Source organism: Oncorhynchus mykiss, chromosome 17 (assembly GCF_013265735.2).
Source record: "Oncorhynchus mykiss isolate Arlee chromosome 17, USDA_OmykA_1.1, whole genome shotgun sequence".
In the NCBI taxonomy this organism is placed as follows: Eukaryota; Metazoa; Chordata; class Actinopteri; order Salmoniformes; family Salmonidae; genus Oncorhynchus; species Oncorhynchus mykiss.
The window spans coordinates 61,444,210-61,461,667 of record NC_048581.1 but is presented as its reverse complement, the minus strand read 5'-3'; the positions used below and the strand labels follow the sequence as shown (position 1 = coordinate 61,461,667).

The 17,458-nt window shown below is 42.7% G+C and overlaps 1 protein-coding gene across 5 annotated transcripts in view; it reads right to left on the bottom strand.

Annotated features, from left to right (window-relative positions):
• Window positions 1-3,196: 3,196 nt before the first annotated feature.
• Window positions 3,197-17,458, bottom strand: part of LOC110493231 (collagen alpha-1(VII) chain) — a 104,987-nt gene continuing 90,725 nt past the window's right edge. For 3 of the 5 annotated variants that reach the window (XM_036950369.1, XM_036950368.1, XM_036950372.1), the window contains 24 exons: window positions 17,226-17,261; window positions 17,078-17,137; window positions 16,910-16,954; window positions 14,301-14,336; window positions 14,126-14,161; window positions 13,878-13,934; window positions 13,587-13,658; window positions 13,395-13,466; window positions 13,078-13,113; window positions 12,782-12,862; window positions 11,335-11,388; window positions 11,021-11,074; window positions 10,797-10,859; window positions 10,631-10,693; window positions 9,489-9,605; window positions 9,327-9,404; window positions 8,857-8,910; window positions 8,616-8,664; window positions 8,359-8,367; window positions 7,757-7,846; window positions 7,182-7,313; window positions 6,721-6,783; window positions 4,420-4,602; window positions 3,197-3,927 (listed from right to left, as the gene is read on the bottom strand). In XM_036950369.1, the coding sequence (XP_036806264.1) occupies window positions 3,899-3,927; window positions 4,420-4,602; window positions 6,721-6,783; window positions 7,182-7,313; window positions 7,757-7,846; window positions 8,359-8,367; window positions 8,616-8,664; window positions 8,857-8,910; window positions 9,327-9,404; window positions 9,489-9,605; window positions 10,631-10,693; window positions 10,797-10,859; window positions 11,021-11,074; window positions 11,335-11,388; window positions 12,782-12,862; window positions 13,078-13,113; window positions 13,395-13,466; window positions 13,587-13,658; window positions 13,878-13,934; window positions 14,126-14,161; window positions 14,301-14,336; window positions 16,910-16,954; window positions 17,078-17,137; window positions 17,226-17,261 (1,569 nt within the window). In that variant the 3' untranslated portion in view covers window positions 3,197-3,898. The remainder of the gene's footprint in view (window positions 3,928-4,419; window positions 4,603-6,720; window positions 6,784-7,181; window positions 7,314-7,756; window positions 7,847-8,358; window positions 8,368-8,615; window positions 8,665-8,856; window positions 8,911-9,326; window positions 9,405-9,488; window positions 9,606-10,630; window positions 10,694-10,796; window positions 10,860-11,020; window positions 11,075-11,334; window positions 11,389-12,781; window positions 12,863-13,077; window positions 13,114-13,394; window positions 13,467-13,586; window positions 13,659-13,877; window positions 13,935-14,125; window positions 14,162-14,300; window positions 14,337-16,909; window positions 16,955-17,077; window positions 17,138-17,225; window positions 17,262-17,458) is intronic. The other 2 variants (XM_036950370.1, XM_036950371.1) reach the window with 2 other exon arrangements.

Below are 17,458 nucleotides of genomic sequence, written 5' to 3'. Positions count from 1 at the left end.
GGGCGGTAGTCGTTTAGCTCAGTTACCTTAGCTTTCTTGGGAACAGGAACAATGGTGGCCATCATGAGGTAGGAAAGTGATGTAGCTATATTAAAGCAACATCTCAAGACATCAGTCAGGAAGTTAAAGCTTGATCGCAAATGGGTCTCCCAAATGGACAATGACCCCAAGCATACTTCCAAAGTTGTGGCAAAATGGCTTAAGGACAACAAAGTCAAGGTATTGGAGTCGCCATCACAAAGCCCTGACCTAAATCCTATAGAACATTTGTGGGCAGAACTGAAAAAGCACGTGCGAGCAAGGAGGCCTAGAAAACCTGACTCAGTTACACCAGCTCTGTCAGGAAGAATGGGCCAAAATTCACCCAACGTATTGTGGGAAGCTTGTGGAAAGCTACCCGAAACATTTGACCCAAGTTAAACAATTTAAAGGCAATGCTACCAAATACTAATTGAGTGTATGAAAAATTCTAACCAACTTTCAATGTGACGAAAGAAATGAAAGCTGGAAAAAAATAATTCTCTCTACTATTATTCTGACATTTCACATTCTTAAAATAAGTGGTGATCCTAACTGACCTAAGACAGGGAATTTGTACGAGGATTAAATGTCAGGAAATGCGAAAAACTGAGTTTAAATATATTTGGCTAAGGTGTATGTAAACTTCCGACTTCAACTGTAAATATTCAGACCCTTTCTTTACTCAGTACTTTGTTGAAGCACCTTTGGCAATGATTACAGCCTAGAGTTTTCTTGGGTATGATGCTACAAGCGTGGCACACCTATATTTGGTACCTCTGAGGACAGCCCTCTGTCCTCAGAGGTACCACAGCCCCCAAGCCCCCCTATCCTCAGAGGTACCACAGCCCCCAAGCCCCCCTCTCCTCAGAAGTACCACAGCCCCCCTCTCCTCAGAGGTACCACAGCCCCCAAGCCCCCCTCTCCTCAGAGGTACCACAGCCCCCAAGCCCCCCTCTCCTCAGAAGTACCACAGCCCCCCAGCCCCTCTCCTCTGAGGTACAACAGTCCCCCAGCCCCCTTCTCCTCAGAAGTACAACATCCTCCCAGCCCCGTCCTTAGAGGTACCACAGCTCCCCTCTCCTCTGAGGTACCACAGCCTCCCAGCCCCCCTCTCCTCAGAAGTACAACATCCTCCCAGCCCCGTCCTTAGAGGTACCACAGCCCCCCTCTCCTCAGAGGTACCACAATCCCCCAGCCCCTCTCTCATCAGAAGTACCACATCTCCCCTCTCCTCAGAGGTACCACAACCTCCCAGCACCCCTCTCCTCACAGGTACCCCATCCCCCCAGCCCCTCTATCATCAGAAGTACCACATCCCCCCTCTCATCAAAGGTACTACAGCCCCCAGCCACCCTATCCTCTATCAGAGATACCACAGCCACCCTCTCATTTCTCAGAGGTACCACAGCCCCCCTCTCCTCTCTAAGTTGGTACCACAGAGGAAAGCAGGAAAGAAGCCCCCCAGGCAGATGCTCATGGGAAGGGTAACCCCCTCTCCTCTCTAAGTTGGTACCACAGAGGAAAGCAGGAAAGAAGCCCCCTAGGCAGATGCTCATGGGAAGGGTAACCCCCTCTCCTCCCTTGATCAGGCAGGGTGAGAAGACGTAACTGTATGCACCACCGGCTGCTAAAATCTGTATCATTCAATGACAGTTGCTGTTGATCAGATATAAGGAGAGGAAAATATTTACTCTACCCAGCAAATTGGCAAGTGTTACCTAGTGTTCATTTTTCAGTGAAACATTTCTAGTAAAAGAACCCCAGTGTTGGTGTTAATTACCAGTGTTGAGTATGAGAGTAAAACATTTCCATCAAAACCACACACATCATTATCAGAATTCCCAGCGTGCCCTACTGCATTTTTTTGGGGCAATGTTTTAAATATTTTTTTGCATGTACATTGATTAATTAATCTTATGCTAGACAAAGATTTGGGAACATAGATTTTCCCAAACTAATCCAATCAGTCCTAACTCTGGCTGGATTCAAATAAAAATGACATATCACTTTGCAAGCCAGCATAATGTTATTTGCAGAGCCGGCCTGATGTACTTGAAGTGCCTGATGTGAGTGACCTGTAAACCAGGAGTTTAGGGTAAAACTTGTCCATCAAAGTAAGGCCTTGATATACAGTATGTAATGTATTGTCAACTAAGGAACTCACTTTTTGACGGCCACAGGACTTTAAAAGGAACAAATTTAACAACCATGTCGCTATCACTAACAAATAAAGTAATGGGTGGTAACGCTACAATTCACTTGAAAAGGCAAGGCACCCTGGGAAATATGCAAATTAGGCTTTACACCAGACAGTGTTAAAACATCAAAAAAATGAGTTACTGTAACACTATAGGTGTTACTTTCTTAGAGAAAGATTAACAGTATCAGCACTAAGCAAAGCGATAATTGTACACTGACATTTGTGAACCCATATAGACACTGGAATAGTGTTAAACTTAACACTCTTAGTGTTGATTCAACACTGGAGAATTTGCTGTGTACCATAGACAATGCACACACACACACCCACCCTGAGTAACAGTAATATACAGAGGAACTGAGCAGATTGAGGGCCAGGCTGGGTGCAGAGAAGTGTGATGAATGCTTAAACACATCCAGATCTTAAGCCCCCCCACACACAACTGTAATAGACATGATTAAACCTGTAATACCATGTAATAAAATCTATTTAAAAACTATGCAAATCAGTGACCAACTGTGTGTGTGTAGGGCTTGTCCTGAAGTGTCTCCCCAGGGGAAATCAGAGGAGAGAGAGAGAGAGCAAAAAACAGGGGAGGATGAGTCACACCCAACTGTCAGAACATCCTTAGAACATTCAACGCACAACACACAGTAAAGATGTGTGAAGGAGGGAAGTGTGAACAGATCGTAGCATCAGCCTCAACATGGTCATCATCAATATCCTCATCTTCTCTATGCTCAAGGTGGTGCCATCAATAATGCATCCTTACTCAGGTACAGGAACTGCACATGACATAGCTAAAACTAAGGCCAGGAATCTTTCCTGACCATGTGACCTGACCAGGAAAAACTATTTTGTCTTCTCAGTACATTATCATATTTTCCAGTGTGCTGACCCAGGGCCCAAACAAACTACCACTTCAAAAAGTCTCTTTCATTAAAAAACATTGTACAAATACTCTTCTTCAAATTCTCTGGTTAATTTATATATTTAATAAAACAATGATATATGTAGTCAAGCCAACATGAGTGTGTTCCTTTGCAATTTGAACATTAAACTTGATGAAAAAAAACGAACTTTAGTTTTTCTTTGAAAACAACAAATGAAAAGTGCAATACAAATATACATTTTAAAATAGCACCTTACCTCTGTCAGGTAAAAACATGCAGAGTTTAACATGAATCATTAGGACACACAAAACACTTTTTCCCAGGTAATACAAATATACATTTATATGTACATCACATTGGCAAAATATTATAACATACTGTATAACGTATTGTGCGTGCCTCTTCATACATACAGAACAGCTCTGTTCTTTAGTGGACAGATTTGGAACTCATGAGCTGTACATCCACCAAAGGCAGATCCTGCTTTCTGTGGTAAGGTTGCGTCAATGTTTGGACAACATTGTCTTCCAGTAATACAGTACTGCTGTAATCGCTAGATGTCATTCTGAGAGGGATTTAAACGTTTGGCTGCAGTTAATGTAATATAAATGTACTTGAAATAAATAAGCAAATCAACAATGTGACCTGTGGCAATGAGACAAGATCCATCAAAGCTTTATATATATATATATTCAAAACCTTGCCAATGTTTATAGTTTTAAATATGAAACAACCATTTGTTGACATTCTTTAGGGTGGAGAGGTGGTCATGACATGCCGTTCATCATCGCCCCTTCTTCAAAGGAATAGCACCTGCAACAAAAGAAAATGTGCCGTTTTTTAACATATATTTGCTTGTGTGTACGTGTGTATGTGCAGCATGAATGTATCTGTATTCAGCATAATGTACAGGTAACTGCCTAAATATAGGAAACACTTGAGTAAATGAGGAATACAAAGTATATGGAAAGCAGGCACTTCCACACAGGTGTGGTCCTTGAGTTAATTAAGCAATCAACATCCCATCATGCTTAGGGTCATGTATAAAAATGGCCAGTTTAAGCATAGGGGAGTGTATCTGTGGGTGTGCGCGCGTGTGTGTGTGTGTGTGCCTGTGTGTCACCAGCTCTCAACCCAATTGAACACTTATGGGAGATTCTGTAGAGATTCGTGGTGGCCCAACAACCTATTAAGACACTGCGTTGGTGTTTCCTTTATTTTGCCAGTTAATTGTATGCACGTGTGTGTGTGTGTGTGTGTGTGCACAGTAGGTTACTATGTATGCTTGCTTGTGTGTGTGTGTACCTCTGTCCTCCCCGAGGCAGCGCTCCTCACAGGTCTCCTGCTGGAGGAACCGGTTGGCATTGCCCTCACAGCCGCTGTAGATGAAGGGTCGGCAGGCCTGGACCTGGCTGTTAAAGTACCAGCGCAGAGTAAATCTCCCACAGTTGCCCTCCTCTATGGGCAACACACAAGGATCCACTGGAGCTGGAATACATCACACACACAATGAGGCAGATGGAGAGAGAGAGAGGGAGAGAGAGAGAGAGGCAGAGAGAGAGAGAGAGAGAGAGGCAGAGAGAGAGAGAGAGAGAGAGAGAGAGAGAGAGAGAGAGAGAGAGAGAGGCAGAGAGAGAGAGAGAGAGAGAGGCAGAGAGAGAGAGAGAGGCAGAGAGAGAGGCAGAGAGAGAGAGAGAGAGAGGCAGAGAGAGAGAGAGAGAGGCAGAGAGAGAGAGAGGCAGAGAGAGAGAGAGGCAGAGAGAGAGAGAGAGAGGCAGAGAGAGAGAGAGAGGCAGAGAGAGAGGCAGAGAGAGAGAGAGAGGCAGAGAGAGAGAGAGAGAGAGAGAGGCAGAGAGAGAGAGAGAGAGAGGCAGAGAGAGAGGGGCAGAGAGAGGCAGAGAGAGAGAGAGAAAGAGGGAGAGAGAGAGAGACAAGCGAGGGAAAAATCAAGCTTCAAAAGCTATAGAAAGCTATAGGTGAATGTTAGATGAATGTGATATTAGTATTAATGTTACTGTACAGTTGCTTAACATTCCATCATTATCATGAAATAAGTGATCATACAATTTAAGAGTTTATTTACAAAATGCTATGTCCACAAATGTTTCACATGTATGTTTTTTCATCAGAAATGAATGCTTATGGGTACCTTTATGTGTTCGTAAAATACTTCTGTCCTCAGATTTTGAATTCATTTTTTAAAAATGTGTATTGCAATAGATTTAGTTGCAAAACACTATATATCCAATGTTTAGCTTGAATGGAATGCTTGTTTCCCACATAACAAGGTTATTATATTTTTGCGTATTTATATTTGGTTTTATTTATATTAATTTTTATATTTTTATTTCAAATTTAGTTTAGGTTCAGTTAGTTTTCAGACCTGATATGCTAGTTTTTATTTAGTTTTGATTGTATAGTTGATTGTATAGTATTCAATTTTTATATTATTTAGTTTCAGTTTTAGTGACTAAAAGCATGAGTATGAGGCTAGGGGGAGGGGGGGGGGCGTAGTACACAGGGGATGGGTCAGGTCATAGGTTTAAAAGTCCTGAACAGTCATTCTGATAAGTACTTTTTCGCTCATGGCTAACTACCTGGAAGTTTGAAAAGACAGGCTCAGTGGGCGGTGTGCTTAGATTCATGAGCTCACCTTGACTGACAGTTCTTTGAAACACTTATGTCACGCAAATTGGATGTCAAATCATCTCAAGCAAATTTGGTGACACACAAAGCAACTCAAACAACATTCAAATTGCATCAATGATGTAATTTCTTTTTATACATTTTCCGCTTGGCATGTCTCTTGTGATGCAGTTCACAGCGGAACTGACGGATGTGTTGACATGACAACTGCGTCAGAGTTTTGAGTTTCCCCCCTTTTGTTCCATGCTGGCTGGAGACCTAGCTAGCCAGTAACAAGCTAACACCAAACACAGATGAAAAGGGAAACATATCTTTGCGATAGATGAATAGATGAACAGGGTAAAAATATTAAGTTTGTGTGTCTGTCCTATATCTGAGAGATATAAGAAAGACTAATATATATTTTTTTACCCATATTTAACACCTTTTTTTGGCACTAAACTACTTCCATATATACTGTACTTCCATAAAATATTTGAACTTGTACCGGGCTACCGTCACACGAGTCTTATGGGTGTTATAGCGCAAAACAATGTACATGTTCATGAGAGTGTTCACATTAGTTTTGATGCCAAACCACTCAGACACTACAGTCGTTTTTCTGAGAAGATTTTCTGGATGCCTCCTGGTCTGACAAACATCGCTGTAGCTCGGTCACCTTCTACCGCAGACGCAGAAGGCCGACATTGGTGGATGCAGTGGATTGAGACGCAGCCCACACAAAATAAACTGCTCTCTCTTTGGTGTTTTGATTTGTTATCGACAGCAATCAAAGAAAAAAATATATTCTCAATTGGTTATTTGGGATATTTTTTCTGCGAGTGTGTATGTGTGTGTTTGCGTGTTCTTCAGAACATCAATAACCATCATGCTGGAGAGGCCCATAACATACAAAGATGGCTGGTGGAGTAAGCCCTTGAAACACCCCAGTAGTGGAGAGGAGGAAGTGGGCGGGTTTACCTTCCCCTTTGACCTCTCTCCTGGGCCTCTTTGTTTTCAGAGGGTCAACAGTGACTCTCTCACCTGCCGACACGTAATCATACAACCAACATCAACATTTATCAACAGACATACTGTAATAAGCACCCTAACAACACAAAACAGAAACACTTCAGACACATTAACACAAACAAATACAATCCTAACTTGAGAAACATGCACATAATTGAACAATTCATGTAAATCCCCCATTGTTGGAAATGAGAGATTTGCAGACACCCAGGAACCTGCATGTTGACGGCAAGAGTGTGAAGGGGAAACAGGGTTGGTCTTAGTGTGGGACTGGGTTTAGTACTTGAAGGTTAGTTAAGTGGAGGGTTGGGCTGGGTATGTGAGAGGGATACAAGGTTGAGTTTGTGTGTTAGACTGACCTCAGTGTGTGAGGTTGGATCCAAGGTTAAGGGTGTGCGTGTGTGACGTACCATGGCTCTGATTGGCAGTGGGAGTCAGGTGGATGCTCTGCTCCATGGCCATGGGTTCGTCGTAACTCTCTATAGAGTAGAAGTGTTCGTAGTCGGGGTCGTTGGTGTTCACCACTACACGCAGCTCACGCCCTACAACATATCACAGGGCAGGGGCCGCCACAACGGTCACAAACCTAACCCCCGACCCCTCATTGACCATCGCAACTCCTACAGCACAACGCTGGACTTTCACCAAGGGCTCAGTCCACCAAGGAACGGCGATGGCCTTTATTCAGCTGGAATACCCTCACTTACAAACCCCCTAACTTTAAAAATCTGACAAAACACAGAGTTAAAAAATTTGCAAAACTGTCATAGACAGACATATTATTCCTAATGTTCAGAGACTATTGATGAGAAAACAGTGTTCACAGCATCCCCCTGGGCTGTTTGTTAAGACAGACCAACAGATACAGACAGAGACAGACGGACAGACCAACAGACACAGACAGACATACAAACAAACAGGCAGACAGACAAGAGGAGTGATGAGGGATAGAAGGACAGTTGGACGGATGGATGGACACACTCACCGTCCTTGCCCTGCTTGCCCTTCCGGGCCAGCTGTTGCTCTGGAGCAGGACGTACCCTGGGGCTGGGCAGGGTTTCTGTCACAACAATACCTGAGAGCCGGGCCGGAACAGGGGACAGGGGGGGAGGAAGAGGGTCCAGGAACATAAAAACAACAGGACATCCAGGTTGGTCAGTAAAACACAAACATAACAACCAGACACCACCGAAACCCACAGGCAGCCACACACTAACATATGCACACACATGAGAACATACACTACAGCCAGTGCTTGAAGTGGACTGAAATAGGTACCGGTACTCATTTTGGGTGCCGGTACTATTTATATTTAGTTGCCGATACTCATCATATTTTAGAGCCAATATTCTGTACAGGTCAGTTCTGTACTGGCCCACTTCAAGCACTGAGTAGAACACCTACATGGACCACACCACATGACAACAGAACCAAGACTACATATAATACGAACACGTCAGAACCAAAAACACACTGAGTACATACAACTAATAATAAAGCGAATCTAATTGAATAGTTAATGTCAAAGCGAACTACTGCTACTGCACTTAAACCACCTAGTCCACGTGTCAGACTGAGCCCACTCACCTCCACAAGCTGAAAGACAAAGAGAGAAGGGAAGAGAAAATAGAATGTTACTCTCTCTTTCAGTCAACAGCACTGAGAGGTTCTAGATGGACAGAGGATCTGCATAACACTCTGTGGCGCATTACGTTCAATAGACGTGTTAGCACCATTACTTGTTTCACTTGATGATGATGATGATGATGAACTGAAGTTCAACTGAGAACACCAGCATGTTAGATTGGGACATTGTGTTTTTGGCAGGTGACTTTAAGACTTACCACAGTGTTGGCTCATCTCTGTGCGGACGTATGCACGAATCTCATCCTCCTGCCACAGAGAGCCAGAGGGGAAGAGGAGGAGAGTAAAGGACAGGCAGAGAGACATGACTACATTATAATGTGTGTGTGTGTGTGTTTGTGCATGTGTGTGTGTGGTTGTGTGTGCGTGTGCATGTGTGTGTGGGCAGGTTGGTGGTAGAACCTGCAGATTTGCGCCCTGAGGCCAAGGTGAAGCACTGACCGTCAAGCCTGGCTCTCCTCTGTCTCCCTTGGCTCCATCTAGACCCAACTCCCCCTGCAGCAGAGACATGTATTAGAACACAGCACACAACTGACATAAAGACACTGTTCTCAGAGCAGTTGGGAAAACTAATAGCTATACAACCCCAAGGTCAGATGTACTACACACTGGGTACCTATCTGGCTCAAACGACCAGAAATAAGCACTGGAAAGGAACAACAGCTGTTTTCTTCAGGGGTTAAATGTATAATTTCTTTACAAAACCTTTTCACAAAAACTTGTATTTGACCCTTTTCTACATTTTATGTTGAAGTCCCCAAATGTTCCATATAGTGCATAATGTTTAGTGATAGGCCCCCAGTGTCAGAGCTGTGTCTGTGCTGTGGCCAGTTTGAGGGAGTTATTGGGGGACAGTTGCAGTCTGATACTCTATGAGCAGAAATACCACACAGTAAAGTGGTGACACTCACCTGCCCGCCTCTTTCTCCTGGTATACCTGGGATACCACGTGGACCAATCTTGGCAGGACCAATAGGCCCCCTCTCCCCCTGAAAACAACAACAATCACATTGACCATGTTAAATTTACAACATCATAACTAGGTGGCATCAACAAACAAAGCAAGTGAGTACCTTCTGTCCTTGGAGCCCTTCTGGGCCCTTAGCTCCAGCGGGCCCCTGAGGCCCTGTCAGTCCAGAGGCCCCATCCACTCCTGTGGGGCCCGGAGGGCCAGGGATACCCGAGGGGCCCTGTAGAGAGGAAGAGGGAGAGGAAGGGAGCCACAGTCAGATACCATTTACAACCAGTTGTTTTCATCAGACTTTATATACAGCAGGGGAGAGTGGGGTAAGTTGAGACTAGTTTTTATATTCAGCATCACTCCGTCAAGGATAATATAGTATTCTTTCTAACAAAGATATCCACATATATTTCAAGATGTTGTGTATCCCTGGAAATAATCAGAATTAATGTAAACATTACAGTTTTGAAAACATTGCTAGCACTTGGCACAACTTGTCTCGAGTAAGGTTTTAGTTGATCCGCGGAACAGTTAAGCAGCCCACAAATTTCTGTACTAAATTAAATATGACCACTACCTTTTTAAAACCATGTCTGTCTTTATTTCCCAAACACAATTGAAAACAATCACAATCACTTTTTTGTCTTTTAATCATTTTAAGCATATTTTAACACAGGCTTAACACCTAAGAAAAACTTTGTACTTTAATTAATTTTTTTAACATAGGCCAGGCCCTGTTGTTACCTCATATCCCAGTGATAATGCCTTGCATTACACCTATGAAGAACTTGCCATTGACTCAACTTACCCCAAGGCAAAAAAAATTACGATATTCGCCCACACAGCCACAAATATACACTTTCATGCTAGGTTTAGAACCTCATATAGAAGCTTATAGAGACCCTAACTGATTTTACTGAATTTACTTTGGTTTACATGCAAGCATCATGAAACCTCTAACACAATTAATTCATTTGACTTGGTCAAATCTGTTTACCACTTTTTCCATGTGGTTTATTCCTTCACAGACCCCATGAAATTATGACCTCTTCCTAAATATTTGGTCAAATTAATCATTTTGTGTATGGTTTCCTAGAAACAAGGGTGGCTCAACTTACCCCATTGGCTCAACTTACCCAACTCTCCCCTACATCTACAGTCAGTGGTCAGCTTGCGGTTTGGCTGTGGTCACATTCAGAGTATTTGTGCCGATCTGCACTTCATGAGTGGATTCAATTGTGGTTAAAGACTCACCCTTTCGCCCTTCTCTCCCTGCGTTCCTTTGGGTCCTAGTACTCCATCAATGCCTCGGTCACCCTACAAACACACAGAGATTAAGTAACACATCAACACACAGTTCTCTTGATACACACACAATTAAGTACACACGCACACACAGACACCATACAAAGACAAATACCTTGGGGCCGATCAGTCCCTCCTTGCCAGGAGTTCCAATGGCCCCTGGAGGCCCCAAGTCTCCCTGAAACACACAGGTACAACACCTGGTAACATGTCTATCCTTTGATGATAAGGCTGAAAATACAGTTGTAATACCAAATTCCATATATCAGACTCAATGGTGTACTGTTCAGAGCATCTTTAAACATTATGTTATAGTGTACTTCATGGGATAATTCTTACCTGTTCGCCTTTCCTTCCAGGCAACCCTGACCTCCCATGGATCCCCGAATCTCCCTGAACACACACAGAGCCAGGTCATTAGAAAGACACAGCATGGTGCATCCCCTACTGTTAATCTTATATAATGTCCTCATTAACAACTAAAGTGAGAGAGGTCATAGTTACAGTGGTTATGAAAGACTTTCATTATAAAACTTACCATGCAACTACAATAATGGCTCCTCTGGATAAATAAAGTTGATTCAATTTAACGTCCTGTCACACATTTCTTCCCCTCTAACCTCCTCATCCCTCCTCTTTCTCTCCCACTGTACCTTTTCTCCTTTCGGTCCGTCTGATCCACAAGCCCCCTTTGATCCTCGGTCGCCCTGGAAACAATCAGTTAGTTAGTTAGTCAGAGAGCAAGATGAGGGACCCTGTCAGTCAAAGTGGCACAAACTGCTCCAAACTGCCAATTCAGAATGAAAGAAAACTTATAGATAGATTTTACAATCTTTTCAGCTGCCAAGAAAACCCAGCCTAATGCACACAACCCCTCATTCACCAAGTGACTCATCAATAACAACTTTCAATCAGATGGTTGCCAATAACAACCAGCTGGTCAGAACCGGTCTGTGTTGGGTGGGGGTCAACATGGGCTTGTCACAGTGACCAGCAGAACTGAGTTGGACCATGTTTGATCATGAACAGACCACTGTTTCAGTCTTAAAAGACTTAAAGCAGTCCATCCAGGATTTCACAGAATTTTTTTGTGATATTTGCAGGAAAAAATACTTGACAATGTTTGCAGGAAAAAAATATAACAATGTTATGATTTTGACAAATGTATTGCAAAAATGAGCTGACGAGGGAAATAGTTTGTTGAAGTGTGGCTTGATTGAACCATATCATGCAGTAAATGTGTGTGATTGGTTGAAAACACAAGCCCTGTTTTTGCACTGTGGTGATGGGTCATTTTTTTGCAAAAATATTGCAATGATTTGACTGCTTTATGCACAAATAGTGCAATGACTGGTCAAATTCGCAAGCCTTCGCATAATATGCAGGATATTGTTGATTTTGCAAAAAAAATTGTGATCGCTGAATCCAGGATGGATTAAAGGATGAATAACTGGGTGATTTGTGGAGAATAATAGCAAGTGACAGATAAGAGGAAATTGTGGGGGTTTGATAGCATGGTGAGACTGAGTGGGCTGGCAGATATTGTGCTGTCTGGATTAGTCATTTCTAAACCTAGATTATCATGCTGTGATTATATTGCCGTTAGTGTGGCAAGGTCATGTGAAGAAAACACACAAACACATCTCAAAGTTTTCCTCAGACACACTTTGCCTTTAGGACAGTGATTCACACAGTAGGAAGGTTAGAGGGTTCTGCAATAAGTCTGTCAGAATGCCACAGAAACACACAAATTATATTTCCAACAGTCATTTAAGGTATTTATAGAATATATGAGGATGAAAATCAATTTACAGCTGAATTTCAACTAATCCTCTACAACGTGACGTCAATTTGGAACCATTGAAGCGTTATGGCCCGGTGGCATCATCTGTGAGGCTGGCAGTCGCTTAGAGGACATCTCAAGGTTGGCACTAAACTTCTTCAAGTGGGGATGCACTCAAAGACAGTTGAAATATGATGACAGGCTGTACACACACACAAACACACGCATGCACACACGCACCAACACAAGCACCAGACACATACACACACAGATACATTGTGCTGCATACACACACACAAACACACGTGCGTACAAACCTTAATTCCACGCATTCCAGTTATTCCCACGTCTCCCTTATCCCCTCTAAAGCCTGGCATTCCATCCTTTCCTGGGGTACCCTGGAAGAACACACACAATCAACCAGAGGCTTTAATCCACCAACAGGAGAGTAAATGGGGAGTTAGTCATTGGGACAGGAGTTTTTCCTGACCATGTGACCAGACCAGGAAGAACTTTGGATCCTAGTTATAGGCTATAATAGAGTTTTTCAGATCATGTGGTCAGGAAAAAATACACATTGTTTTCATAACTGAAGGTGAAATGGGAGACTCACTGATTCTCCAGGTACACCAGGCTGTCCCGCCTCTCCCTTCAGACACAAAGACAAACCCATTAAAGCACTGCATTTTTAATGGGTCACCTACAGTATCCAGTCTGAGAAATACACTGCTCATTTTCACAGGGTACACTGTTGTGTGATGATATATTCTCATACGATGGGTGGGAAAACTGTGTGCAAAGTAATCCATAATACACAGAGGACTTTATGACATTGATGAATATTGATTGACTATTGATGCTATTGGTTCTGACATAGATGACACAGCAGTTTTGATGAAAGCATTGACACAGATCAGGTCATGAATTCACCTTCTGTCCTCCTGGACCTCTGGCTCCCTGGAACCCTGTAGAGCCCCTGTCTCCTGGCTCACCCCTCAGACCCTGTGGAGACACACATATGCACACACACACACAGTTATTCACCTGTTATTAATAGCCTGCTCCCAGATCTGTTTATGCTCTTGAAAACTCCAATGGTGTCATTGTCAAGGCCAACCTCACCTGCTCCCCAGCTGGGCCGTCATTGCCTTTCAAGCCTTTCTCCCCCTGCACCCCTTTGGGCCCTCGGTCACCCTGATAAAGAAGAGAACAACAGTTGTAAATGACCATTCTGCACACGCACGCACACACACAGACACACACACACATACATAGACGCAGACACACACACAGACGCACAGAGAGATTAGTAGTGTCATAGTCAATACTTGGTGCTCTGCGGTATTTTTGTGATCAATTGTTTATTAGATGAGTCAATAATAAGTGTTGTGGGGTATATCGAGGGTCATTCACCGTCTCTCCTTTATTTCCTTTCTCTCCTGGAGGTCCTCCCACCAGGAGTGTATCACCCTGAAAGGGGACAACATCACTGTTAGGCAGAGCAGTATATGTCGTTTTTTGTAATTATTTTCACAGCTTTTTGATTTTAATGTTTTTTTTTCTCATTGTCTCTCCTTAGCTCTTTTTCTGCGCTTCTCCACATTATTCTACCACGCACGCGCACACAAACAATATTACTCATCACACATTAAAATTCATACCTTTTCTCCTTTGCCACCTTGCAGCCCCAATTCACCCTGAAATATATTGAGAGTAGGACTCACTAGTCAGGCATGTCAATTTGATTCACTATTTTACATGAGCAGAATGCTCAGTGGACAGAGAGATAGAGAGAGAGCATGATGCAAAATACAATAATCTAATAATAATATTCACCTTATCTCCCCTGCCTCCTTTGCCACCTGGAGAGCCCTGGTGAACACACACAGACACACGCGAGCGCAACACACACACACCACACACACAGAGGAATACATTTATCAAGTACAGAACACACACACCACACACACAGAGGAATACATTTATCAAGTACAGAACACACACACCACACACACACAGAGGAATAACTTTATCAAGTACAGAACACACACACCACACACACACACAGAGGAATACATTTATCAAGTACAGAACACACACACCACACACACAGAGGAATACATTTATCAAGTACAGAACACACACACCACACACACAGAGGAATACATTTATCAAGTACAGAACACACACACCACACACACACAGAGGAATACATTTATCAAGTACAGAACACAGAAATCCCAACATTTGTACTCCAACATGCACATCCTCACCAGCAATCATCACCATTATGGTTTTAATCATCCAGAACTGCAATAAACAGCTCTCTATATCCACACTGACTAGCACTCTCCTGTATGAGGAAGGACTGTACTTTAATAGAAGAGTTGCTGTCTGTTTCTCACCTGAGTTTTAAATGGCACTCTACAATATCCAACCCCCTTTCTAGAGGTTACCAGGCAACTAATGTGAGAGAGGCTGAGTATGTTCTAGATGAGAGCTAGAACATACTCAGCATCTGCCTTTTAGCAGATGCTTTTATACAAAGTGACTTACAATCATAAATGTATACATTTTTTCGTATGGGTGGTCCCGGGAATCGAACCCTCTACGCTGGCGTTAGCGCCATGCTCTACCAACTGATCTACAAAGGACCAGGTTTAGTTGTCTCAGCCTAGAACAAAAGCCTTACTCTCAGTAGGACTAATGTACCGGAAGTGAAGAGGGTCAGAGCCTGGCTGACAGCTTTTAAAAGAGCTATGTAGTACAAGGTCAATATCACTAAATGAAAGTGGAGGATAAAACATATCGTAAGGACAGATGAACTGCATTACTAGTGATATGTTCAGAAAAACAGGATATACCTATGTTCTATGTTTGGAGCGGTAATGGGCATGACAATAATGGATTGCATTGATTCCTACAATCAAGATATACAAGGGATGGAGAGTGAAACGATTGAACTGTATACGCATGATGCTGACGATGATGTTGACGTCTTTTGCTTTCATTAGTTTTCCTTTCGTTTGAGTTATTTGTGCACTGCTTAAGCCACATCGTTTTTACAGTTCTTTTGAGCTCTATCTATGTCCACTTCAGCCTTCGCACATCCTTTCTCTCATTTTCACTCTCTCTATTAAGTCGGATCAATATTGAGGAATGGGCCAATGACCTCTAATAATAAACAAACACAAACAAATAAACACCATGTAGGCGGTAGAATCAAAATTGGTCAGGATGAATTGCCATTTGTGACCCGATTCAGGAAACTAGGCGTGTCGTAAGTCACGACTTCACAGGAGAGCGGTTTGAAAGTAAAAATATTTCTTTATCAAAATGCGTTTTTTGCCAGAAATGCCTTCTCGAACATGTGAACGTTCCTGTGCCTTAATAACAAACTTGTATGCCATCTGTAAATATGAATAAAATTGTTCAATTACGAGCCTTGTTGGTTAAGCCACAGAAAAAGTGAGCAAACCTTCCCACTAGCCATAATTGGCTGAGAAAATGAGCGGGCTGGACATACCGAGAGAGGAGTTCGGATTGGTCTGCCATATACAAGGCTTCTGTCTATTTGAGCCGGCCAGTCTGTGTTGGTGATCCTGTTGAACACAGCTTTTTTTTTTTTATGTATCGTGTAGTGGAGCTGCATAGCTAACTGTTGCTTTCCACTCTCTGGAGGATCAAGTTTTGAAATCAGTGGAATTAGAGTATGATAGCTAAAGAGATGGAGAAAACATCTGTACCCGGATTACATCCTCAAACTAAGAGCAAATGTGGCATGGCATCCATGACAGGGAGACGCATCCATCATGCATCATTATGTATACAGGTAAGATAATCTAGAGTTAGCTAGCTACATTTTCATATATTACACATTTCTAATTTTGACAGAAAGTGGTTTCATTTCAAGCTGGTTGGCTCCCTAGCTGACGTTATTATTCATATCCCAGGGCTGTTTGCTTTGCTAGTTAAAGCCTAATGTTAGCTAGTGACATTGAACCTGGTTGGTTAGCTCTCAGGATATTCATTGTATTCTTTACACATTGTTTCCCTAGCTAGGTTCATTGTTTACCTAGCTAGCTACGTGTCTTAAGCTAAAGTGTACATCACACATTGAATATGGCCGGTGTCAGTAAACGTCTGCAAAGAAGCGTAATGAAATTGTTGCCAGCAGATCTGGTTAGGCTGTTTTCATGTTATCCATAGGTAAACAAATCATCGGCCAGAGCGCCAAGTGCTCTGATCGCTCTGAGGGCGAAACAAGATGGGTGGGGCTAAAGCTTAAGATGCTGAATGTGTGAAGACAAAGAAGAGCTCCACTAGATACCAACACATTCAAAGGCCAATTTCTCAAAAGTGAGTTTACAAGCTGATCAACTTTCATAGCAGAATTACTTTCCCAGTAAAAAGACAGTGATGTTAACAGTAGGTAAGAGATTTACCGCTAGTCCTCTCTCCCCGTTCTGACCACCTCGACCCTCCTCCCCCTGCAAACATAAGACATATAGATCTGTAAATCCCCCAACACACACACAAATCTTCAATACAACATGTAACTGTCAAAATTAGATACAATTGAAATTAAAACTCAAATGGTGATGTGATTTTACCCTGGGTCCTGGGTCTCCTCTCTCGCCTCTCAATCCAGGTACTCCCGCTCCAATCGCTCCCTAAAGAGGGGGATTTATGAGCATCAACATCATATTTGATAATATATTATACAGTATAGAAGACGTGTTTATCTCGTTGTTAACTCACCTTATCCCCTTTGCCTCCAACAGTGCCTGGTGAACCCTGGTGAGGAAAAAAACGATATACTGATCATGAACACTTACATCACAAAAACGCAAACACACATAGTCTTTCCCACTGGGCAAAGACGTCAGTTCAATGTCTAGCTTTGATTTACATTTGGTTGAGTTGTCAACTAACGTGAATTCAACAAAACATTTCATTATGTCATTGGATTTAGTTTAAAAGTTGGGTGAACA